The 23,049-nt window shown below is 45.4% G+C and overlaps 7 protein-coding genes across 10 annotated transcripts; all 7 read left to right on the top strand.

The window, feature by feature from the left end:
• LOC145699418 (transmembrane 9 superfamily member 4-like) lies at positions 1 to 2,753 on the top strand. The gene is made up of 9 exons (XM_081776693.1): positions 1 to 246; positions 288 to 477; positions 525 to 693; positions 737 to 804; positions 848 to 1,023; positions 1,065 to 1,233; positions 1,276 to 1,591; positions 1,633 to 1,919; positions 2,124 to 2,753. The coding sequence occupies exons 1-9, from the start codon at positions 11 to 13 to the stop codon at positions 2,373 to 2,375; spliced, it is 1,863 nt and encodes a 620-aa protein (XP_081632819.1). The 5' UTR covers positions 1 to 10; the 3' UTR covers positions 2,376 to 2,753.
• A 5-nt stretch (positions 2,754 to 2,758) lies between these two features.
• Positions 2,759 to 6,356, top strand: LOC145699416 (exocyst complex component 7-like). 4 transcript variants are annotated; one of them, XM_081776692.1, is made up of 9 exons: positions 2,781 to 2,868; positions 3,448 to 4,201; positions 4,275 to 4,310; positions 4,470 to 4,486; positions 4,741 to 4,887; positions 4,964 to 5,386; positions 5,455 to 5,756; positions 5,802 to 5,887; positions 6,032 to 6,356. In XM_081776692.1, the coding sequence occupies exons 1-9, from the start codon at positions 2,796 to 2,798 to the stop codon at positions 6,222 to 6,224; spliced, it is 2,031 nt and encodes a 676-aa protein (XP_081632818.1). In that variant the 5' UTR covers positions 2,781 to 2,795; the 3' UTR covers positions 6,225 to 6,356. The 4 variants fall into 4 exon arrangements, with proteins under 4 accessions (XP_081632816.1, XP_081632818.1, XP_081632815.1 ...); XM_081776690.1 differs by having other exon boundaries at positions 2,759 to 2,858; positions 3,444 to 4,201; positions 5,455 to 5,887; XM_081776689.1 differs by having other exon boundaries at positions 5,455 to 5,887.
• A 1,424-nt stretch (positions 6,357 to 7,780) lies between these two features.
• Positions 7,781 to 10,648, top strand: LOC145699419 (uncharacterized). Its single transcript, XM_081776695.1, has 11 exons — positions 7,781 to 8,069; positions 8,123 to 8,387; positions 8,428 to 8,594; positions 8,636 to 8,704; positions 8,752 to 9,090; positions 9,131 to 9,286; positions 9,328 to 9,471; positions 9,515 to 9,637; positions 9,684 to 9,782; positions 9,831 to 10,047; positions 10,089 to 10,648. The coding sequence occupies exons 1-11, from the start codon at positions 7,923 to 7,925 to the stop codon at positions 10,148 to 10,150; spliced, it is 1,788 nt and encodes a 595-aa protein (XP_081632821.1). The 5' UTR covers positions 7,781 to 7,922; the 3' UTR covers positions 10,151 to 10,648.
• Positions 10,649 to 10,682: 34 nt separating this feature from the next.
• LOC145699760 (uncharacterized) lies at positions 10,683 to 11,508 on the top strand. The gene is made up of 3 exons (XM_081777025.1): positions 10,683 to 10,827; positions 10,891 to 11,152; positions 11,194 to 11,508. The coding sequence occupies exons 1-3, from the start codon at positions 10,695 to 10,697 to the stop codon at positions 11,312 to 11,314; spliced, it is 516 nt and encodes a 171-aa protein (XP_081633151.1). The 5' UTR covers positions 10,683 to 10,694; the 3' UTR covers positions 11,315 to 11,508.
• Positions 11,509 to 11,518: 10 nt separating this feature from the next.
• LOC145699759 (vacuolar protein sorting-associated protein 72 homolog) lies at positions 11,519 to 12,720 on the top strand. The gene is made up of 6 exons (XM_081777024.1): positions 11,519 to 11,691; positions 11,739 to 11,988; positions 12,031 to 12,115; positions 12,158 to 12,262; positions 12,310 to 12,489; positions 12,532 to 12,720. Exons 1-6 carry the CDS (start codon positions 11,544 to 11,546, stop codon positions 12,643 to 12,645), a joined length of 882 nt encoding a protein of 293 aa, XP_081633150.1. The 5' UTR covers positions 11,519 to 11,543; the 3' UTR covers positions 12,646 to 12,720.
• Positions 12,721 to 12,732: 12 nt separating this feature from the next.
• Positions 12,733 to 20,127, top strand: LOC145699761 (nuclear transport factor 2-like). Its single transcript, XM_081777026.1, has 4 exons — positions 12,733 to 12,824; positions 12,866 to 12,890; positions 19,376 to 19,526; positions 19,568 to 20,127. Exons 1-4 carry the CDS (start codon positions 12,764 to 12,766, stop codon positions 19,706 to 19,708), a joined length of 378 nt encoding a protein of 125 aa, XP_081633152.1. The 5' UTR covers positions 12,733 to 12,763; the 3' UTR covers positions 19,709 to 20,127.
• On the top strand, positions 19,847 to 23,038 carry LOC145697931 (sorting nexin-14-like). The gene is made up of 6 exons (XM_081775138.1): positions 19,847 to 19,905; positions 20,351 to 21,324; positions 21,371 to 21,576; positions 21,620 to 22,122; positions 22,191 to 22,298; positions 22,348 to 23,038. The coding sequence occupies exons 1-6, from the start codon at positions 19,847 to 19,849 to the stop codon at positions 22,934 to 22,936; spliced, it is 2,439 nt and encodes an 812-aa protein (XP_081631264.1). The 3' UTR covers positions 22,937 to 23,038.
• Positions 23,039 to 23,049: the final 11 nt, after the last annotated feature.

The raw sequence follows: 23,049 nt of genomic DNA on the forward strand, positions 1-23,049 counted from the left end.
TTCAGCAGAAATGTGGGCTCGTCACCTGCTTTTGCTAGCAGGGCTCACAGAAATCCAGGGATTCTACGTCCCTGGAGTCGCCCCGATCGATTTCAAGCGCTCCGAACGGGTGGAAATCCGCGCTGTAAAGATGACATCGTCGAAGACTCAGTTGCCGTACGAATACTACTCATTGCCGTTTTGCCAGCCCAGCGAGGGTGTCAACTACCAGTCGCTTAATCTTGGCGAAGTTCTCAGAGGAGACAGGTGCGTATTCCAGCGCTAGAATGATTTAAAATGGCCTCTAGAATCGTGAATACAGCGTACGACGTGAAGATGGACGAAAAAGTGAACTGCAAAGTAATGTGCACTTCGGAATTGAAAGAAGGTGACGCAGAAAAGATCATTCAAAGAGTCAGCGAAGACTATTTTGTTCATCTCCTTGCCGACAACTTGCCTGCTGCGACCAGATGGGAACTAGATGATGATCTTGTCCAGGTACTTTTTCCACTACTTGTCGACCTTTTCAATCCATTTTCTTCAAGTACGAGCATGGTTACAAACTTGGCCTTTTGGACAACGATGGAAACACCTACATCAACAACCATCTCATCATCAACCTCAAATACAGCCGGCTCGAGGACGACGGTGACTCCCCTCTTTACAGAATCGTTGGATTCGATGTCCTCCCTCACTCAGTTCTCGAAATGACAGGTGAAATCATCAAGACCGACTCACTTTTTAGACCTTCTTTTAGAAACGGACGGAGAATGCAACTTACCAGATAACGATGCTCGATTCAAAGTTACCAAGGACACCAAACAGGTTAGAATCTACCATTTATTTTTCTGTATCTGATAACTTTCAGATCACCTTCTCTTATTCCGTAAAATGGGAAGCGTCGGATATTCGATGGGCCTCTCGCTGGGACAGTTATTTGGGAATGGGAGACGTTCAAATTCACTGGTTCTCCATTGTCAACTCGATTGTTGTTGTTCTCTTTTTGTCGGGCATTTTGACCATGATCATTATTCGCACGCTCAGGTCAGTGAAGCGCAAAGGGGACAGCTTTTAGATCTTTTTAGACGAGATATCGCGGCGTACAACCGAGAAGATTTGGAGGAAGAACTCGATGAAGCGATTGAAGAAACTGGCTGGAAACTCGTCCATGGAGATGTTTTCCGAGCGCCTGAGTATCCAGGGCTCTTGTGCAGCCTTCTTGGATCGGGAGTGCAGATCTTTTGCATGCTTCTGGTAAGATAAGGCCGCTCCTTCTTGAGCTATTAAGCCGTTTAGATCACGATTCTTATCGCCATGTTCGGAATGCTCTCTCCCTCCTCTCGCGGCGCTCTCGTCTCCGCTGGGTTCGCCATGTTCATGCTGATGGGATACCCCTGTGGCTACTTCGCTGGGCGCTTGTTCAAGACTATCGATGGCAAGTCGGATTGGAAAGCGTCCGCTTTTCAAACCGCTGTTCTTTATCCTGGAATCGTTTTTGGAATCAGTTTCATTTTGAACTTTTTCATTTGGGGCAAAAAGTCGTCTGGGGCAGTGCCGTTTACGACGATGCTTGCGATTTTGTTCCTTTGGTTTGGTCTTTCTGTCCCTTCTGGTGAGTCTACCAGACATGACACATTTTGACCATGCTTTTAGTCTTCCTGGGCTACTTCCAAGGCACAAAAAAGCCCGCTTACGAGCACCCAGTTCGCACTAACCAAATCCAGCGCCAAATTCCAGAGCAACAGTGGTTCATGAACTCGCTTGTTTCGATGCTCATGGCCGGTATTCTGCCCTTTGGCGCGGTCTTCATTGAACTGTTCTTCATCTTTACTGCTATTTGGGAGAATGAATTCTATTACTTGTTTGGCTTCCTGTTCCTGGTGTTTGTTATTTTGGTCATTGCCTGTAGCCAGATTTCGATTGTCATGACTTACTTCCAGGTAAGAACTACAAATTCATATTGTAGACGAGGAAATCAGGTGTTTTGATTGGTGAAGGGCCTTTTTTGGGCATTTTGATCGGCCAGAAAGTAATTCTCGAAGAAACTGCGTTACGAGCCAATAAAAATGCTCAAAAACGACCTCTAGCCAATCAGAAAGCTAGATTTTAATAAAATCATTCATTTTCTAATTTTGCCATTTTAGCTTTGCGCCGAGGACTATCACTGGTGGTGGCGGTGCTTTTTCGTTTCCGGCGGAAGTGCCCTCTACGTCTTTGCCTATTCAATTTTCTACTTCGTCACTAAACTGGAAATCACCCAGTTCATCCCCACCCTTCTGTATTTTGGTTACACTGGCATCATCGTATTCTCTTTCTGGATTTTGACGGGCACCATCGGTTTTTACGCTTCATATGCTTTCATCAAAGTAATCTACGCTCAGATCAAAATCGATTGAAACGCCCAAAATCCCAAAATAGAGTACAAATATTTTTGAATTTTAAAATATTAATATTTTCAACTTTTTGTTCTGTGCCTTTTGGGAGCAATTCCCACTTCTCTGTGCCTTCCCTGCCACTACTCATTTCATATAACATCCTATCTATCCTTTTCTTCCTTTTATTCAAGTATTATATATTTGTATATTGTTATTGCCCCTAATATTTCATTTTCTGTAATTTTCAAATATCCCTCCTATCTCTTATATCCTCCCCTCATACTCGAAATGCAATCAGTTCCACTTTTCTATATTTTCTGTAAGTGTTTTCTTCATTACCTGAAATACCATTTTAGTTCCTTCTGAATCTTTATCTATTCAAATAAATTTAGACTTCTACTTTTTCAACTTCTATTTTTTCATTTTCAGAAACGAGCAAAAATGACAGTAATCGAATCGGAGGCTCATCAAAGACGGAGGGAAATTGCCGCTTCTTTAGCAAAAGTAAATAACAGTTACAGTTACAGTAAGCCCTTCCTGAATCGAGCTCGTAGATCTTTTCTAGAGGAGATTTTTCTTTCAGATTCTGAATTCAGAAGCTGGAGTTTTTCCTCGCTGCGAAAGTGCATTTGCCCTCGATTTTCCGCTAATTTTGGCGACCAGCTAATTTCAGTTGTCAAGTTTAATTCTTTCGCAAAGAGCCAATTTTTGTAACTTTCGCGCATTCTAGCGTCGGATAAGATGCCATAAGCTTCGTTGATTTTTCTCATCTGATCCATTCGATTTCGGTTCTCCTCGTTGTCTCCATCATTTTTATCAGGGTGATGGATTCGGGCGAGGCGGCGGTATTCGGCTTGAATTTGCTCTTTGCTCGCGACTGGGCTCGGAAACCTGTATTAAAACCTGAGTCAGGGTCGCGGCTTTTCAAAACAGCTGTTTTCAGTACCCTGACTCAGGTTTCCACACAGGGTTTCCGAGCCCAAGCTGGCGGATTTCGGGCAATTTAATATTTCAAAATAATCAAGTTGTTCTGAATCTGATTTCTCCATTTTCAATTTGACGGTCGTAATTTTTAATTTATTGCTTCAGGAAGAAGCGACCCTCAAGGCGATCGAAGAGTCATTGGTCGCAGCTGATGAGATGACAAAATCGATGGAGAGCATTCTTTCCAACTTTGGCAGCCGACTTGGCAAGCTTGAAAACGCCGTTGTTCCAATTCACCGACAGACGAAAGATCTCCAACGACTGCAAGACAACACGGAAAACGTCCTTGCCGCGATTGACAAAGTAGTGGGCTACCATCACGTGGCAAAGCGACAACGCGACGTCGTCGGCAAAGGCGTCCAGGAAAGCCTGACGAAGTATTTGGAATCGTTGGCGGATGTGCAAATGGCAGTCGATTTCTTCGCCAAAAACAACCCAGATTCGCCGGAGCTCAATCACGTGCGCGCCTTGTTCGACAAAGGAAAAGACAAAATCGACGAGTTTTTCCAGCAGCAAGTCAGGCAATCCTCAAAAGTGCCTTCGCCCGAAACAATCTTTGAATTCCTTGGAACTCAGAGCGAAGGTCCCCTTGGCCCTAGAATCGCTTCGTCAGAAGGGCCGAAGCCAGTGCCAATTGCGGAGTTTGAACCTTCTGTTACGGCGGATTTGGTCAAGGCGGCAAATTGGATGGTCAACGAGGCGAAGTACGAAACATTCGTCCTTCATTTCGGCCAAATCAGAGGCAATATCCTCCATCAAGCGCTTTCGCAGTACAAAGAGTTCATCCGGGTCAATGGCTCGGGCTCCATCAATTCGAAAGGACGAACGCTTACTGGAAGAAAGTCTCTGACCAGAAAGCAAAGGTAATGGTTGCATACAAAGATTAATTGTATGCTTTTTGATTGTTATTTTTACCCATAAAAATGAATGTATAAGTTCCATTCTGATTCGAAATCAACAAGCTTCGAAAAGGTAAAAACGGAGCTCGCTACAAGCACTACAGTAGGTGAAGTAGTACAGTATTTTGGTGCAAAATTTGGAAGCTGGTGGAGGAACTATGTGGTGTTCATCTATTAAATTTCCTTTTCAAACTTGATTCTGAATCAACCCTAATTTAATATTTTATTACAGGCGCGACCGTGGAGGAGGTAAATATTTTAACCCACTTCTGGTGAATTGTCATCACAACTTGTTTAATCAAAACAATCGCATATAAATGTATTCAAATCATATAAAAATTAACCCTGAATACTCAACTTGACCATCTGATTGTTTTCTTTTAACGCTCTGTAGCTCATAATCTGTATATAAAGATCTATATATCGATCAGAAATGTAGTAGTATCACCTTGTATAGAAGTAGATTGAGCTTTGTAAATATTCATTTTGAATATGATATTCAGCTCGAGGCGACGACGACTCAATCGATAGTGAAATCGAACCCTTTGCTCAAACCATTTTTGCTTTTACCCGCCTTGCCGAAAAAGAGGTCACATTGCTGAAGACGATTCTACCAGAGCATTCCTACAAGAAAGTTTTCGATTTGATAGGTAAGTTGGTGCAAAAAATTTTTTTCAAAACTCCTTTTGAAAATGAAGTTCTGTTCGAATTAACTCTCAAAACTAGTGAACGTTCCTTTGGACAGCATTGGGCAGGACTCGAAACGCTTCGTGCAGCACGTCAAAGAATGTCAAGTGAAGAAAGACTATCCGGGAATTTTGGCCGTGTTCCCAACCGTCCAAATGCTCAAAAAAGAACAGCCGGAGATCCACAAGAAAGCGTTGAAATACTGCAACGACGAGAATCGCCACATGTTCGGAAAGCTGATTCGCGACATTGAAATGGCAGGCGCAAATGCACTTGACGCGTTTGTCGATGGGATCAAGTCGGATTCCAAGAAGACGGACGAGAACTTGCCGAGAGATGGCACTGTTCACCAAATGACTTCAGACGCGCTTTTGTTCATCGAACAATTGCAGAGCTTCCCAGAAGTGGCAGGTGGAATGATTGCCACTAAGAAAAGCGATGGAAGTGCCTCCGCTGCTCAAGGTAAGATTTTTTATGAAAAACTCTGGATTTTTTCTACGAATCTTCTATGTCTTCATTTTTGTTTTCAGCAAAACGCGCCTTTGGCGAGTACATTTCAAAATGCTGTTCTGCCATCGTCGCGTCTCTAGAACTAAGAGCGCGAAATTACGAAGATCCAGCTCTGAAAGGCCTCTTTTTGATGAACAACTTCAACTTTTTGATCAACCGACTGAGGAAGACAGAAGTTTACGGCATTGTCGAGCAGTTCGATAAAAGCATCATTTCTGGCTTCCAAAGCTCGATTGTTGACCACAAAAGTGCGTATGTAAATGGCTGGAGCAGAGTTGTCCAGCACTGTTCCATCGACGGCGTGGATTTATCCGACCATAAGGTACGGAAAAAAAAGTTGGGAAAATTCGTAAATATGTTTTTGAAGCTCCGAGAGAGGGAGAAAAGCATCGTCAAGGATCGATTCAAAGGATTTAATGCAGAAATCGAAGACATTGTCACCAAGCATCAAAGGTATAGATTCCACTGTTATCGATTAGTAGTAGCGTCTTCACGGGGGCGATTCTTCTTTTTTTTTGCATCTTGCGTCCATTGGTCAGTCGATTCATCCTCACAGAATAACAAAAAGAGGAGCAGTTTCTTACATCGCTTATTAAGATGGTCCGTGCCCGACGATCGTCTTCGCGACCAGCTGAGAAACGAAGTCATCGAATACGTCCAGCCGCACTTCTCCGTCTTCCTCAAAACCTTCAAGTACAAGGAATTCACGACGAAAGTGAACAAATACATCAAATACACCGAGCAAACGCTGGAAGACGAAATTCGCAAAATCTTCGACCGCGAAGCATGAAAAACCCAAACAAAACCTATTTTCTGTCAGCAATTTTTACCCAAAGTTACCGAAAACCATTCTATCCGTACTTCTTCTATCATTTCATTGTGCAATGAAAATTTCAATACGACATCATTCTACATTCTCCAATTCGATTTTTGTTCTTTCCTCCATGTTTTCAGTTTGGAATCAAGCAAAATGGCAAGCTCTATTGGATCAAGCGTAAATAGCGACAACCAAGCACGAACCTCTGTCTCTGGCCTCAAATTCGGGCCAGATTGGATGCGCAACCCGCCGCAGCAACAAGAGTCGATTCCCCAGCGTCAATTTGCTTTAGCTCGGAATCGGTATGGGAGAGAAGAAATGCTCCAGGTCAATTTTTACTAGAACTCGGACAAGTTTTGTAAAACAAAATCATTCTAGATTTTTGATCAAATCAATACAAATAAATCTGAAATTGCTGCACCAGACGAATTGAGCCAGGTAAAAACGAGAATTGAACCCTGATCCCAGCTGTTATTTGAAGATGCCTGCGGACTTTCCAGAAATGGTTGAAAACTTTCAGCAACCAGTGGCGTATACTTCGCCAGCAAACGAGCGCCGTGTAGAGATGCCTCGTGACAACGCACAAGCGAACGCGATTGGAATCGGCAATGGGCCACGACAACAAGGAGGAGGCGCTGGTAGAGGAGTGCGCCAGTTCCCAAGCTCGAACAGGACTGGCACCGACTGGGGCCAGCCACGATCGCGCATTGGATCCAGCCGATCGGACTTGTCCGACAATTGGCGGGGCGACCGTGATCCAAAGGTAATTCTCTTCTATCCTCCTCTCCTAATCTTCCGTCAAGCCCGAGCCCAACGACAACGACGGGTGGAGCAAAGCGGGCCAACCTCGCTCCCAAGAGCCAAGCAAGGCTGTTTGGAAACGAAAAGGCGCGCAGCAGCAACAGCAGCAGCAAGCCTCGCGCGCTCCTGAATGGATGTTTGACTCGAATGACGGGGCGGGCGGCTTCGATGGATCGGGCAACTTCACCGAGGGCGACCTTCCTTCGTCCGGACATCCTGATGGCCAGCCCGACGCGCTCTCTGATGCGGCTTCTCGGCAATCCGCTGAAGAGCGAGGAGGAGGAGCTGGCCGTGCGGACTCTTTTGATCAGCCCGGAGCGGTAAAAAGAACTAGAAAAAAATTCAATTCTGATTCTTCTTTTAGAACAAGAAGAGCCCCTCACCTCCTGAGCCCGAGCCCTCTCGAATCGACGACAAGGCTCCTATTCTCCGAGCTCAAGAGTCTTACCAAGCGGCTCAAGCTTCTGAAGCTGCTGCTGATCCTCGCCGATCTGGTCCTCCTGGAATCACTCCGGCTGGCGAGGAGGCTTGGATCCAAGTTCCGACTATGCAATGGTTCTACAAGGATCCAAATGGCACTGTTCAAGGCCCCTTCCCGGCGGATGACATGTTCGAGTGGAATTCCATGGGTTACTTCAAGGATGACCTGCTCGTTCGGCGATCGATTGACCGGGAGTTTTCGACTTTGGGGAAGACGCTCGCTCGTTACGGAACCGATCCGTTCAAGGCAACGAAGCATCCGCCAACACTGAAGCCTAAGGAGGTCCCTGTTTCTGCTCCTACCCCTCCTCAACAGCAAGCACCAGCAGCGGCAGCAGTTCCTCCTGCTTCGCAACAACCGGTGGCTGCTCCCCTGCTGCTGCAGCGCCAATGGCCCAAGCCGGGCTGCAATCGATCGCTCCTGCTCCGCAACAGGATCCGATCCATCAAGTTATTTTCCTGATTAGAAGTCAGCCTCAGTATGCGGACATGTATCGCCAGTTTATGATACAGATTCAAAGTCTCGATCAATATAAGGTAACTTGTTATATGTGGCCTGGTCTTTGAACGGCTTTAATCCATTTTTCTAGCATTTACTCCAACCGCAACTGGAGCAGCTGGTCCTCCAGCACATGGCGGCCATGTTAAGACCGACCTTAGGAGCAATGGCTCCTCAACAAGTTCCGGCTCAACCGGCCTATGTTGACCCTGAAGCGGAAAGACGGCGCCTGCTGGAAGAAGAACAAGCGCGTAAAATCGAAGAGGAAAGGCTTCGCATTGAAAATGAAAAACGCGAGGCTCTTGAATTCGAGAACATGCTCAAGGCGCAGGAGGAAAAACTACGCGAAAGAGAGGGTATGCTCACTTTTTCGAACTTTATCTTACTTCTTTTCAGAACAACTGAGGCAAAAAGAAATGTCATTCTTACAGCAGCAGGACTTCCTCAGGCGCCAGGAAGAGGAGCGATTGAAAGAAGAAGAGGCCCAACGAGCGGAGGAAGAAGCGAAAAGAAAAGCTCAAGAGGAAGAGGAGCGAAGGCAGCTCGAACTTCAGCGCCAGCAGGTACTCTCTGTGGTAGAGGATTTGAGTAATGATTTTTTAAGGAAGCAGAGGCTCAGCGCCAGAGGGAACTTGAGGAGCAAAGGAGATTGGAAGAAGAGCGTATTTTGGAGGTAAAATTTTCAACTAAAAGAAGCGACTTACAATCTCTTGTCTTTAGGAAAAGCGAGCCGCAGAGCAACGACTTCTTTTCGAGCAACAAAAAGCTCAAGAACAAGCCAAAATTCTCCTCGACCGACAAAACGCTGAAAAAGCCCGAAAAGAAGAGGCAGAGAAGCGAAGAAAGAAGGAAGAGGAGAAGCGTCAGCAAGAAGCAAAGAAAGCTGCCGCTGAACGAAAGAAACTCGAGGCTGAGCAGCTCGCCAAGCGACAGGAGCAGATTCGAAAGGAGCAGGAACGCGCTGCTGAAAAGGCGGCGAAGAAAGAGGCGGAGAAGAAGGAGCGGGAGCGAAAAGCGGCCGAGGAAAAGGCCAGAAAAGCTCGAGAAGACGCCAAAAAGGTAGAGTCCTCTATTTCTTCAATTGACTCACTTTTTCTAGTGGAATGCTCCCGTTACCCCCGTCACTTCCGTCCCCAGCTTCAAGGATCTCCAAGCCAAGGACGAGGAGGAACAAAAAATCGAAAAGAAGGCAAAGGAAATCGAAACCGCTCAGAAACGCGCTGCCGAGAAAGTCGTCGTTCAGAGCAAGGGACAGGTACAGTTTCCTTCCCATTTCTTTCTACTTTCTAATTCTAGAGCGGCTGGGCTGGCCTTGTCCGTGGCGGTACAAAAACCGCCCCTGTTCCCGTTTCACCCGTCGTCGCCCAAAAAATTACCTCAAAAGCTGGTCAACAGTCAGCCAAGAAGTCCGCAAGCAAGAACGGAACCAAAACGCCCAAGGTAAACATTCATTTCCTGGATTTTTCTTTACTGATTGTTTTAGGCCAAGAATGATGATTTGGGATTCTGGGACACCGCAGTCACTGCCGTCTTGACTGAACCAACTGCCGTCAATAAGGTTATGTCAACCCCAAATAAGAAATCCGCGCAACAGAACGCTGACGAGGTAAGGACGGTTTGTTTGATGTTTATGAATCCTTATTTCTTTGAAGGCTAATGCTCGCAGCCAGTTTGAAAAGCTCACCCTCGTCGAAGATCCACTTTTGTCTTGGGCTCGAATTGAACTCGAAATTATCCCCAATTCAAATCAGGTAAAGCCCTAAACAAGTAAATGAATAAATCCTAATTTTTTCTTGAAGATCGACATCCCGACATTTGTCTCCTTCCTCCGTGAAGTCGAACACGACTACGAGGTAGAAGACTACTCCCGACAATACTTTGGAAATGGCAAAGAAGTTCTTAACTTTGCCCACAAATTTATGGAGAAGCGCAAGCAGATCCGCAACGAAGGAACAGCGAGCAAAAAGAGCAATCGAAAGAAAAAGAATAAAAACAAAGCCACTGCCGATCTTCTAGGTACCCAACTGCAATCAAATCGACGGTAACGAGTAATTTAGGCTTCACACCCGCTGCCGGAGACCAACGAAACCGAGAAGGACAACTCGAAGGTCGCTTTTAAAAGTTTGAAAAACAGAAAAAATGGTGTGAAGCTACTTATTTATGAAACTTCTTCAGAACTGTATGAAACATACAAAAAATCTCAAAATATCGACTACTCTTATGAAATAGTGATATTATCAACTTCTACCCAGTATTCTCGCCCCAGTATTCATAACCTGCGCAGTCATTTTATCAATTTACCACTCCGTTATCCCTTCTTTTTTTCGTAGGAAAATTCTAGAGGAGCATTTTATATGCCTAAACATGTATTTGCCGTTTTATAAAATCTCCTCTGAAAAACAGAATCTCCCATTTTTTTCATTTATGCTACATTTACTTTAATTTGGAAAAGTTTTCAATATTCAAGTTTTGAAGATTCAAAAAGTTTCATCGAAAATATCAAAGTTATTATTTGTTATTCCATATTTTGGCAACGCGAAACTCATTTTATTCCTTTTTCTTGCGAATAATTCTGTTTGTTTCGATTTCTAAAAATATATATTTGAGTTAAAATTAATCAGAAAAAAAGAAGAAACTGTTGTTTTCAGTCTGTTACTTATGTTATGACAGGTCATATCATTGAATTTACTGCATCGCATATGACAGCATTTCGAAGGGCTTTCTTGCAGGAAGTTGTTGATTATTTCGGACAGAATGGAGAGAATCTATTCTGGATTGACGCATCTGCGGAATTAGGTCGGGGTCGCCGTTTTTTGCCTGTTCTCTTCCTTGATTTCAACGAAAAATCCCTTCCCAAAGACATGGAAAAAGCAGGCTCTGTGCGGGAAAGATTCCAATACAAGATACCAGAGGACTTTTATGAACTCGACCTAGCGCTGCAGGTTCTCATTCACAAGCTAGAAAAAGCATCAAAATTGAAAACTCCGAAAAAAGAGGGAAATTTCCCTCTGGTTCCGAAAAAATCGATCTTGATTGTTGACGGATTGAGCGAGCTTTACGCTACGTTTGAGTTGGAAGATGATCTCAAGGAGAAGATTTCAGGAGGGATTGTTAAATTGAGGTCAGTAGATTTGTGAAGAGAAAAAATGAATGTGCTTATAGCAAAATGGGCGTGACAATTCTAGTCACAAGAGCGATCAATTTGGAGGGAAGGCATGATCATAAAATACCCTGCAAAGCAGGCTCAGTTATTCCTTTCGTAACTACAGTCATGGATTTATGATCATTTATCAATCAGAAATTAGCAAAAATTAGCATGAGGAAGGAAAATTCAAATCCTTGAAAGCAAGTTTTCACGAATCATTCCCAGAAGAGATGAAAAAAGCATTTAGCAAGAAAGTCGAGAAAAGAGTTTCCTTTGGCGGAACTGAAAACAAGACAATACAATAAAAAAACTGCCATGAAGAAATCGCCATTTTGAGCTTATTTACATTCATGCTTTCTTTTCGAGAATGACCGAGGACAAGAAAATCCGTCGCTCAATTCGTTCGACGGCTGGTAATCGATATCAAGCGTTGCTGAGATCGGAAGAGAAGGATGAATTTTACGAGGGCCATTATGGCGGCTTCACGGAGGAAGAGGATGATAACGACTTCTCTGGTAAAGAAGAGGATTTGTTTTGAAGATATTCTTACATTTATTTCAAGGATCGAGCAGCTCGGACGAAAGTATCTCTGATTCCAGCTCTGACGACGACGAAAACGAGTCAGATGGAGAAGGCCAAAACGAGCCAGAAAAAGTAGAGCGCAAGAGAAAGAAAAACGTGTACAAAGACCCGGCGAAATCAACGAGGAAAAAGGCCGATAACGCGGGTTTCGCAGCGCCCAAGAAGCCAAAACTTTCCCACACGACCAGTGGCGAGCGCAAAAGCTCAAGAAAACACACTACTGAGCAGAGGTACCTTTTAATCATAAAAACAACTTCAAACGAGAAAATAAGGCACGAACTGGAGCAAACAATAAAGACGCGAGAACTAGTCGAGAAGAAGAAGAAACCAAAGAAAGCGGAAACGCATTTGACTCAGGTACTGTGCTTACAGTAATCCACCCCCTAACATTCATCCAAGGAGCAAAAAATGGCCGAAGCGCTGAAAACAGAAGAGTACAACCTATCCCAACTGCATTTGTACCAAGAAATGGAAGCCTCCCGCAAAAACAAATCCAAAAGAAAGGTTTCTTCTCCAAACCTCTTATCTTCCCCTAACCCCTTTTTCTCTAGAAAGCGAAGAAGATAGAAGGCCCGAGCATCAAAATCACCTCCAGAACAATCCAAATCGAGAGCTCCAAGGACGATAAAAATGGCACGAATTCCAAAGAAGCGCACACCTTTGTCGAGTTTTCTGATAGAGCGAGTTTCGAGAAAACTTTCAACTACAAAAAACCTGTTCCAGCAAAAAGGGTACGACCAAGTTTTCTCGAAAGAGACTTACAGTCAATTTAGGAGTACTGCGTAATCACGGGAAAGCTAGCTCGATACAGGACACGTGACGGAATTCCTTTCTTTGATTGCGCGTCGTATAAGCTGATCGAATCGCGGAGAGAAGCAAAAACTTAGATTCAATTTTCTTTCTGTTTACTAATACTATAACTGCCATTTTCTAAATTTTCAAATTCAAGGATTTCAAATAAATTAGTCAACAGTCCTTTTTTCAGAAACAAATCTTCTCGAAAGAATGTCTTTTGAAGAGATGGGCAAGGCCTTCGTTGGCTTTTATTATCCGACGTTTGCTTCTGGTAAGATAAAGACAAAGTTCTGTCAAACTTGAATAAATTAGATCGAGCGAAATTGGCGGATATGTACACAGATATTGGGATCTTAGATTCGTTAGACTCCCTCGTCCCCTAAGGTCACTTGCTTATCTAGATCGAGCTTTGCTCGGTCGCCGCCGTGTATTTCTCTTCATTCGGTAATTCACGCAGTTCGTGAATTAACCTCTATTTTACTCCAGCTCGAAATACAGACGTCAAAGATACTTTACTCGTTTTCTTCACTCGTCCAGATATAGAGAGCAGGCAAACTACGCTAGAAGTGGGAGATTCAGCAGAAGCTAGGATCCCTTCAGTGGTATCAGAGTAGTCCCGTTGGAGAAAAGGTAAATTTTCCGCCATCGACAACCGAAGTTTCGCAACTTGGACGCTGATTGGCCGTCAGCGGAGTCGAGGGGAACCGAATCACCAACCGCCACCGCGCCGCCGGAGAAACTCCACTCAGAGAATTTTCCGCGCCGCACCACACCAACACCACCCCGAGCGAGCGCCACCACACGAGCGCCACCACGACCCACGCGCCGAAAGTCGCGCCCACGCAACCACGCACGCACGCCGGGGAAAACCTAAAATACTGAGAAAAACATAATTCTTTCGCCACTTTTCACCAAAAATCGAGAGAAGTTTACGAAGAATCGACCCTTGGACCAGACCTTGAAATTTCGACAATCGCTGGACAGAGAAATCGTCGGGCGTTTGCGCAAAAGGCACCTCAGCTCATCATATTGCGACTTTTAGTCGCAGTATTTTCTGAGGGCCTGAAAGGTAATCCAAGGCCCATAAACCCTTACTGCCGATATATTTCGAGCTATGGCGGCGAACAAATCACTGCTAGAAACCGTCACCGAAATAAGAAGCATAAACGATCGAGTAAACTACCTCGAAGAACAAGTGCGAAATGACGAATCACTAAAGCCAAGCCTAGAGCCCTTGATCACAGAAAGCAGAGTAAAATTAGAACAGCTCAGTACAACGCTTCTTACCTGCGAGCTCGATCAAGGAAAAGACTCTACGAATGCGACAATGAGAGAAGAAGCATGGGTGGCCACTACCTGGTCTCGTCACGTCCAAGACTTGCCGAAGCTGGACGCCGCATGCAACACATCTTTCAACACCTTCTTGGGCAGAGCCGACATTTATCACCGCGCCTACGTCCGCGACAGACCTTCACGTGAACAGCCTTTCATCGCAGCAGTGTACAGCCACTTCGACTTGAACATCGAACGCTCACTTGGAACCGAATTTCTGAATTGTCAAGACTGGAAATCGGCCAAGGCGCTGCTAGAGAAATCATTCGCCGCGAAGAGTCACTACTTACTGAAGCTAAGCGAAGTTTTCGACGTCGAATACGACCATTCGAAGCCGTTTGCACACTACACCGCCAACGTCTTGCAAAAGATGAACGAGGCGAAGCAAGCGACTTTGAACTCTTACCGACAAGAGAAGTCAGCCGACGCCGGGGTCGATGAAATATTTGACATATTCTCGACGATGATGCTGTACTTGAATCTTAGGAAAGAAGAACCAGACGTTTTCAACGCAATCCTTCCAAGCCTATCAAAAGTTTACGATATCAACGAACTCTGCCGTCTCGCCCAATCCACAAGACAGAATCGAGTTGACAGCGCGACCGTCTCCCAGCACTTCAACAGAAATAAGAACAAAAGAAGAAGAATGCTAAGCGCGCCAGCAACGATTCTAAGGATGGGAAAGACGATAAACAACCAGAATCCAAGAAGATAAATACGACTAAGAACGTTGAAGATTTCCAACCATTCGACGTTCACTTTTACACAGTGAAGAAGAAGCGACCAGGAAAGGCTTATTTCGCTTCGGCTACCATCATTACGGGCTCTAAAAGTTTTGACGTATCGATGGAAGTCGACAGCGGAGCCGAGTCCTCCTGTCTGTCCGCTGCTTACGTTCCCGACGAATTTCTCCAGATGCTGAAGCCCTGTCCCTTCAAGGTCACCGGTTTCAGCCCAAATATTCCCGCCGAGCAGCCGATGGGTATCCTTCCCTGCCGCTTATCATTCAATGGTGGCCCTGCATTCTCCCTGAATCTCACCATTATGCCAGGCAGTAAATACCCAAGTCTACTGGGCCGCGATATACTAGAGAATGCGATGACGGACAGCTTCACAGTCGACAATAAGAATCGTACTCTCTCATTTTGCTACAACGAAGCCTTCACACAAACTGAGACTCAAGTGGTGAAGCTGGACGGAGTGAAGCGGACCAAAATCAAGAAATACTTGACTACTAGATCAGCGGTCAAGGATAGCGATCGATCCCGCACTCAACCGCCACCAAAAGTCCCAAAGCTGGACGCACCTAACAAGAACGCAGCCAGGTGCCCCATTCAGCTAGCGAAGCAAAAACTCGGAATTACCCTACCAGCAAACGCCGACCCGGGGCAAAAGAAGGTGGTCGCCGAGCTGTGTTTGGAATTCGACGACAGATTCGGCTGCGACGGTCAAAAATGGGTGAATTCCCGTTCGAGATCGAAATCCCGACTGATGGTACGAGTCGAAACATCAGTCAACACCCGATTCCGCAAGCTTTTCATGGCCAGGTCACTGATCACATCTCCGAACTGCTCGATACGAAAATAATAGAAGAGATCAAGGACCAGAAAGGGTTTAATAGCCCCGTTCTGCCAATCCCTAAGAAATCTGGGGAAATGCGCTTCTGCATCAACTACAAGAACAGCTTGAACAAATGCCTCTCCGACAAATCCGACCCATATCATCTTCCGAGCATGGAGGATACGATCGCGAACATTGGACCGGGCAACAAGTATTTCGCCACAGTTGATTTGCGGAGCGGATATTGGCAGTGCCCTATTAAGAAAAGCGATAGGTATAAGACTTCCTTCCAGTGGGGTGGGAAATCTTACGCCTTCTGCAGATTACCTTTCGGTTATCGATGCTCGGGGAATATATTCTCGCGCGTCGTAAACACGATTCTCGACTCAAGCCCCACCAGGAAGAAGATGCTTTCTTATATCGATGACATAGTATGTTTTGGGAAGTCTTTCAGCTGCTATTACAACACTCTCCGAAACCTATTCATCGCGCTCCGCAAGTTTAACGCTAAACTCAAGGGCGAAAAGTGCTCTTTCCTACAATCAGAAGCTCACTTTTTGGGCCGAATCATCAACGAAGAAGGAATCAAACCGGACCCTGCGCAAGTCTCCGCCCTTCGTCAGATGAAACCCCCACGCTCCCAAAAGGAGTTAGCTTCATTAATCGGGTCATTGAATTGGATCCGAGGTTTTCTAGAAACAAAAATGGGCGAAGCTATTTCATCCGGTTGCTTCTCGAGCAGAATGAAACCCATAAACGATGTTCGAAATTCGGCGAACGAAACAAATTGTTTCAAGTGGACCAAAGAAGCGGATTTGGCGCTCAAGGAAATTCAACGACGACTCTCCGAGACTCCTGTCATAAGCTTTCCTAACTTTGACGAGTCTTTTCACCTCTACACAGACGCGAGCCTGTACGCAGCGGGTGGTGTTCTGCTACAAGAGTATGGCGGGAGAGTGCACCTAGTAAGCGCGATTTCCCACACCTTCAACAAAGCTGAAAGAAAATGGAACACTTCAGAAAAGGAAATGTTTAGCATTGTCTGGTGCTGCGAGCGACTGGAAAAGCTCCTGAAAGGTAGATTCTTTCAGATTCACACAGACCACAGATCTTTGATCTTCCTACACAAAAAGAAGTTCAAGAATTCTAAAATAAGCCGATGGCAAAGCCGATTGGAAGAATTCGATTTTCACATTGTCTACATCAAGGGATCAGAAAATCAATTCGCCGATTTTATGAGCCGCAGACCTGGCGAGGACGACAAATCACTTGGATACGACTCTGAGTTTCCCGTTGGTCGCGAGTACGAAATCGACAAGAATTCACCAGTACGTGTCTTCGTCCCTTTCTGGAACGAAAATCAGTTTCCGGAGAAAATCACTTTATCAGAGGTGAAGATACATAAGGTAAACGTCAAGGCTATCGCGGCGCCAATGGAGATTCCGTTGGTGTCAGCGAATTATAATAACATTCTGGACTATCAAAGGGAGGACTCTGCTCTGAGTGCAATCATCACTTTTCTGGAATCTGGTAAGGAGCCACTGGACATAAAATCGCTGGTGAAGGACTCCGACCACCGACAATCGTCTCTACTCAAGATGGAAAAAGCTCTGTTCCTGGATAACACTACCGGGTGCTTGATGTGTCAATTCAAATCTGGCGCGCGGGCGGTGGTACCGGAAGCGGTAAAAAGTCACTTTCTCTTTCTAGCTCACGACTTGTCCGGTCATCTGGGCGAGCCGCGGACTTTAGAGCGATTAGAGGACGTTTGGTGGCCTTCATTTCAAGACGATGTTTCTAACTACGTCCACAGCTGCGTCCCTTGCCTACGCAGAAAAGGATCTGCTGGAACTCGTACCAAACCGCCACTTGGAACCCTTCGTCGTGGAAAAACAGCTGGCGAATCGATTCAGATCGATTTCGCTTGTATGCCTCCCGCTGGCGGATTCAAGTATTATTTGGTGGTGGCGGACACTTTCTCTCGCTACACTTGGTGCATTCCGACGCGGTCCGACACTGCTATCTGCGCTGCAAAAGCGCTCATCTACAAGGTCTTCCTTCCCATGGATTTCTTGCCGAAACATCTACACAGTGACAGAGGTACCCACTTCTGCGCAAGCGTGATTGACGAAATGTGTAAGCTTAACCAGATAAAACATACAATAAGTACCGCATTTCACCCTCAATCAAACGCTTTCGCAGAAAGAGCGAATCGGACTATCAAAAACAGTCTATTCTGCATGGTCAACTCATCTTCCGGTCGAAAAACTTGGGCCGACTGCGTTCCCCACGTGATGCGCGCGCTCAATAGTGTGAAAAACAAAAGCACGAAAATTTCACCGCGAGAAGTTTGGTTTGGCCGAAAAAGTACTTTCACCCACTCTACTGGCGCAGAAATGACAGCGGAAACACCTCAGGTGTTTGGTCTCAATGTGGGAGCTTTAGCGAAATCGGCGGAAGCCATTGTGAAAACTGCGATGGAAGCTGCTGACCGAGCCATGGAGCACAGGCTGAAAAACGAGCCTAAGCCGAGACCAATCCCGCTGGCGCTGTCGTGTACATTAAGCGAGAAAACCTGACCGACGCTAAAAGCAAGAAGGAACGCTGGGTAGGTCCCCTGAAAGCCGTTTCGAGCAACGACTGGGTCGTCATGGTCGAAGATAAAAAGGACAACGTGATTTCATCCATCGAGAACACGTGGTTCACGCCGCAGAACGAAATCACGACTTACGCTGGATTGATTACTACGAGGCCGAGTACGTATTCCCACATTTAACCGAAATCGTTAAGTCGAAAGTCCCACAAAATCGCCTGTTCCTACTTCCAAACCGATGGAAAAGTCCGGGTCGAAGTCGCATGGGGGAGGAAATCTTCTCAGGTCGCGTCGACTCCGATGGTTGCTATGGAAAAACCGCCAAGATCATCTCTATCACCTATTTTGGAAAGTAGACGCCGATTGGACATGGAAAATCTGGGAGATACAACCGCTACATCTATTTTGGACTCGTCGGTAGCTCCAGCCGAGCCGTCAGATCGCTGGTACTCTGGTGGTACTCTTTATGAAACTGCCGAGGACATGTCAGCTGATGCTACAGTGATTTCGGAGGTTGCTGCGCCCGACAATAGCCATATGTCAGTCGATAAACATAATTCAACAGTAGTTGAGGGCTCAGCAACTGAAAACAGCAAGAAAAGAACCCGTCCAAAGTCTTCACCAGATCGTCAATACTCAGCCGGCGCCGATCCGAATGCGACTTTAACCGAAGTTGGAGCAGCTCATCTCCCGAAACATACAAAACGAGCACACCGTGAAACGAGGCCCGTCGAACCTCTAAACATCGGCACAAACTCGGGTCAGTCATACGACTAAGCGCAAGTACTGCCCCACTCAGGTCCCCTATTCATCGACCGGGGCCTGAAAAGGTACGGAAATTATCACAGTTTACCGTCGCCGACGTATTTTGAGTTCTTCTACATGTGCAGCTACTCCTTCATGTCATCACCGCTCGGACATCACGAAAACTTCGCATCTGATTCAAGCTTTTTCCCAAAAAGGGTTTTTAACGCGAATCAGACTGCCTCGACGTTTCGAACCTGCCATGTTACTCATCTTACGCTTATACTCCTGCAAAAATCACACACTTTGGCCTTAGAGGACGTTTCAGTCTCATGGGGGTATTGGGATCTTAGATTCGTTAGACTCCCTCGTCCCCTAAGGTCACTTGCTTATCTAGATCGAGCTTTGCTCGGTCGCCGCCGTGTATTTCTCTTCATTCGGTAATTCACGCAGTTCGTGAATTAACCTCTATTTTACTCCAGCTCGAAATACAGACGTCAAAGATACTTTACTCGTTTTCTTCACTCGTCCAGATATAGAGAGCAGGCAAACTACGCTAGAAGTGGGAGATTCAGCAGAAGCTAGGATCCCTTCACAGATCAAAGCTGCATGACTTTCGAAGGAGCCCAGTTTCAAGGAAAACAACCGATTATCGACAAGCTGACGAGCTTGCCCTTCAAGCAGGTCAATCACCAGATCACTACTGTCGACTCGCAGCCGATCATCGGAGTCGACGACAACCAGGTTAGCTCCATCCTTTTTCTTTTGTCCGATCCTTCAATCAGGCCTGTTGCGTGATGGTGACCGGCCAGCTGAAAACCGACGACGATCCACCCCACAGTTTCCATCAATCGTTCGTCCTCCGGCCCGCCGGTGGCTCTTTCGTCGTTGCCAACGATATCTTCAGACTTGCCCTACACAACTAACCCCAAAGCTCAAGCAAAAACTCTTCCAATCGTTGTCGATTGAAAAATAATCGTCCAAAAGTCTAGCTCGATCAAATGATCATCGAGATTTAATTCCCTCTATGATACTACTCAGCCCTCAACCCTCCAACTACTAACATGTGTTCAAGCATCCTTCAGTTACAGTCACAGTCCCAGTACTACAAGCAAACCTTCCTGTATTTTGAAACAAACATGTGCCTGAAAACATAGTTCATTGTCTACTACTATTTTGAATTTACCGCACCCCAATTCGAGATTCATTTTTTCCCACCACCTCTCCATCCTTCCTCGCAGAAACTAGTTCCTGCTTCATAGACATTCTATTTAAAATTGTTCAGTATTTTTTATTCTTTAATTTTTGGCGCCCCAAACATTTGAAACTGTTTTAAATCGTGTGAACCTAACTTTCTTTATTCACAATTTTTGTTATTTAGGATGATAAAAGGTTGACGATGATTTCGTTGCTGGCAATTTTGGCGGTGGTTATTTTGTACTCTGCTTATCACTCGATTACTGGGCTGATTTCTGCATGTATAATATGCTTCTACATCAGCTATCAGTATATGAAGCACATCGAAAGCAGCCTCAAACGAAATAAAAACGATTCTCGGAAAAATGAAGCGCCAAAAGTGCCAATTCAAACGGCTTTCAAATTCGAACTTGGGAAGTCACCGCAGAGTCCTCTCTTTCCGAAGCTTTTTCCGATCTTTTCGACGAAATCTTGCGGCAGTACGTGCACATCTGGTACGATTACATAACTACTTCGCAGCTGTTCGTGGCGGAAATTCGCGCAGTTCTCCGAAACATCGTCGCTGTCATTTACGGGCGAGCTTTGGTGGCCGATTGGAGTCGATTGAAAAGCGAGACGATTCCGAAAGTGAGCTCCTTGGCCGCCTTTTATATCGACTCTTCTAGCCAAGGAAATGGCGCCCTTTCGTCTTCGGAAATCATGCGAAGTCTGCCAGAAAACCAGCTTCATCCTGCGCTAAAATCGCTGCGCCACGAAGAAGCGCATTTGAAAACGAAGCTTCAGAAGATCGCTCCTTTTGCTTTTCCGTCCGTCAGTAATACGGGCGTTCAGGTCCTCTGCGACATTCTCGTAACAAATGTCATCATTCCTGGAATTAACTTGGCGACAGACAAAGAAATGGGCTACAGAATCGTGATCGAAGCAAATTCATCGCTGCGCAAGAAATTCCGAAAGGAACTCGTCAAACTCGGCCTGGACGAAAACGCGAATGAAATTCCGCCGATTTGGAAAAGGCGAAAATCGAACGCAAACAAGATCATTCTTTACGACTTTGGCAGCCGCGGTTTTGTCAAGACGGAAAAGTCCATCTTCGTTTTGAGCGTCCGGCAGATTTTGGAAGATCATCAAATGTTTTACTCCTTCAAATGCTGGCTGCAAAAGTACCAGGCAGTTTCCCTCCTCAATTTTGTCCATAAATTCGAAGATTTTAACCGCCGATTTTTCGGACACGTCGAATTCAGGGAAGAAGAGCTACAGTCATTCCACAAAGAACTCAGCAACCTAATGGATGTGCATTTTTCGAAAGGCCCGTGTTGCATTCCCATATCTTCCAAAATCATCGAAGGTTTGTCACTTACCACAAAATTGCGTAAGCCTACTCATCCCTTTAGATTTGAAAGCGATCGTGTTTGGGAAGCAGCAGTCGCACGAAAACCTCATCAAAGCGTCTCGCCCATTAACACTTGCGTACAACACTACTTTGTACTTGCTGGAAGAGTATTATCTGCCGGACTTTTGCCATGGAATATTTTTTAATGACAGTAGCTTGGCCTGTGGACACGCTGCTTATGAAGTTATTGGGCCTCGTGATGCTCAGGTAAAGACCTTTCTGATAAATCCATTTTGATTACTGAGTATAGCACGCAACGAGCAAATCCATTACCCGTTCTGCCTCGAACCTGAGCAACAGGAAAACCAACGCAAAGTATCAAAACAGCAACCCGCAAAAACAATCGAGCGAGGAAATGAATGGCTCCCAATCCGACGCTTTCAGCTTCACCGAATACTTCAGCAAGACCTCCGACGATCTGCAAACTGTTCGAGTGACGATTCCGCGAGTAGAGAGAGACGCAAAAGGAGAGTATGCTTTCGTCGTTGCTGTTGAAAGTTCGATAGAAGCTCTGGACTCGCAGCGGCATTACCAGCTCCGCTACTACCCGGAATTCTACGCGCTGGAAAGCAAGCTCAAGGAGTTTCATGGCACTCTCGGCTGTTCTCTTCCAACTCGACGGCTGATCCTCAGAACGGAAGAATATCACATCAATATTCGCTCAGAGCTTGAATCCTGGCTCCAGAAGATCATTACCCGTCCGGAATTGCGCCATTCTCGGCTGCTGCTTGATTTTATTCAAAATAATCAAAGGTGACTTTTTAATAGAGAGCGGGTCTCGCCTTCTCCGTTGAAAGAAGGGTTGACTCAACGCTTTTTAGTGAGAGCTTTGGTTCTGGCCTGATCGAGAGCAGCATAAACCTTAATCGCGTGACGCAACCACTTGACAAACTAATCTCCACGAAAAAGGCTCCTCGGCTTCTTGAAAGGTTCAATTTTCAACTCCTTCCATCATGATGATTTAATCCCTTTTCATAGTTTCGCGAATCGAGCAAAAATGCACTCCGCTATTCCCGATGAAAATTACGTCGGGCCCAAAAACGCGGCAAAAGTTTACGAAGAAAAGCAAGCATCCTTTACTTACCTATCTGAATCCTCGTCCCTTTCCGTTTCTTCAACCTCTTCATCCCTCTCTTTCCAGTTTAACTCCAGGGAGGATAATTCGCTCGCCTGTTCCTTGTTCTCGTTATTTTCCGCTCATTTCTTTCCGCAAAAATTCTTCAAAAGTCTGATTTCTTCATTCCGCCATGTTCTCATTTTGCTCATCAAAGCGTCCACTCCTTCCAAACCAGAAGCGATTGAGAAAGAAACCGTCAAGCAAACAATCGACTCATTGCTCGAGGGAATTTGCAGCATCGGCCTTGATACTCTCCAAGCCTCTAGCTCCAACACAGCTACAGTTACTCCCCCTCCCTCGCGACGAGACCAAGCAGTAGCTGCTTTGAAGTGGTGGCCGTTGAGCAAGTCGATAATGAAAATTGCCGAAGCGCCACTTTTGCTCAAGCAAATTTATTTTATTATTATTGACGATGTTGTTTCCATCCTGTTCCCTGAAATTTCAAAGTAGAAAGAGAATCGAGATTCTCTTCCTTGATTTCAACGTCTATCTTATCTTGTTTACTGTTTGCAGTATTGTATCAATATTTTTGGTGTTCATCTCATGCGACCATAAAAATCAAC

The sequence above is a fragment of the Oikopleura dioica genome, chromosome 2, assembly GCF_907165135.1.
Source record: "Oikopleura dioica chromosome 2, OKI2018_I68_1.0, whole genome shotgun sequence".
Taxonomy (NCBI): domain Eukaryota; kingdom Metazoa; phylum Chordata; class Appendicularia; order Copelata; family Oikopleuridae; genus Oikopleura; species Oikopleura dioica.

Bases quoted from the DNA above. Each gene is read 5' to 3' on its own strand.
- LOC145699418 (XM_081776693.1), top strand. From the start codon at position 11: ATGTGGGCTCGTCACCTGCTTTTGCTAGCAGGGCTCACAGAAATCCAG. The intron at 805-847 runs GTTAGAATCTAC...GATAACTTTCAG, and splicing joins TTACCAAGGACACCAAACAG to ATCACCTTCTCTTATTCCGT. The intron at 1,920-2,123 runs GTAAGAACTACA...TTGCCATTTTAG, and splicing joins TTGTCATGACTTACTTCCAG to CTTTGCGCCGAGGACTATCA.
- LOC145699416 (XM_081776689.1), top strand. From the start codon at position 2,796: ATGACAGTAATCGAATCGGAGGCTCATCAAAGACGGAGGGAAATTGCC. The intron at 4,888-4,963 runs GTAAGTTGGTGC...TCTCAAAACTAG, and splicing joins GAAAGTTTTCGATTTGATAG to TGAACGTTCCTTTGGACAGC. The intron at 5,387-5,454 runs GTAAGATTTTTT...TTTTGTTTTCAG, and splicing joins AAGTGCCTCCGCTGCTCAAG to CAAAACGCGCCTTTGGCGAG.
- LOC145699419 (XM_081776695.1), top strand. From the start codon at position 7,923: ATGGCCCAAGCCGGGCTGCAATCGATCGCTCCTGCTCCGCAACAGGAT. The intron at 8,595-8,635 runs GTACTCTCTGTG...TGATTTTTTAAG, and splicing joins TCGAACTTCAGCGCCAGCAG to GAAGCAGAGGCTCAGCGCCA. The intron at 9,638-9,683 runs GTAAGGACGGTT...ATTTCTTTGAAG, and splicing joins CGCAACAGAACGCTGACGAG to GCTAATGCTCGCAGCCAGTT.
- LOC145699760 (XM_081777025.1), top strand. From the start codon at position 10,695: ATGACAGGTCATATCATTGAATTTACTGCATCGCATATGACAGCATTT. The intron at 10,828-10,890 runs GTCGGGGTCGCC...CCCTTCCCAAAG, and splicing joins TGACGCATCTGCGGAATTAG to ACATGGAAAAAGCAGGCTCT. The intron at 11,153-11,193 runs GTCAGTAGATTT...ATGTGCTTATAG, and splicing joins GGAGGGATTGTTAAATTGAG to CAAAATGGGCGTGACAATTC.
- LOC145699759 (XM_081777024.1), top strand. From the start codon at position 11,544: ATGACCGAGGACAAGAAAATCCGTCGCTCAATTCGTTCGACGGCTGGT. The intron at 12,116-12,157 runs GTACTGTGCTTA...CATTCATCCAAG, and splicing joins CGGAAACGCATTTGACTCAG to GAGCAAAAAATGGCCGAAGC. The intron at 12,263-12,309 runs GTTTCTTCTCCA...CTTTTTCTCTAG, and splicing joins AAAACAAATCCAAAAGAAAG to AAAGCGAAGAAGATAGAAGG.
- LOC145699761 (XM_081777026.1), top strand. From the start codon at position 12,764: ATGTCTTTTGAAGAGATGGGCAAGGCCTTCGTTGGCTTTTATTATCCG. The intron at 12,891-19,375 runs CACAGATATTGG...CTAGGATCCCTT, and splicing joins GCGAAATTGGCGGATATGTA to CACAGATCAAAGCTGCATGA. The intron at 19,527-19,567 runs GTTAGCTCCATC...TCCTTCAATCAG, and splicing joins TCGGAGTCGACGACAACCAG to GCCTGTTGCGTGATGGTGAC.
- LOC145697931 (XM_081775138.1), top strand. From the start codon at position 19,847: ATGTGTTCAAGCATCCTTCAGTTACAGTCACAGTCCCAGTACTACAAG. The intron at 21,325-21,370 runs GTTTGTCACTTA...TCATCCCTTTAG, and splicing joins ATCTTCCAAAATCATCGAAG to ATTTGAAAGCGATCGTGTTT. The intron at 22,123-22,190 runs GTGACTTTTTAA...AACGCTTTTTAG, and splicing joins TTTATTCAAAATAATCAAAG to TGAGAGCTTTGGTTCTGGCC.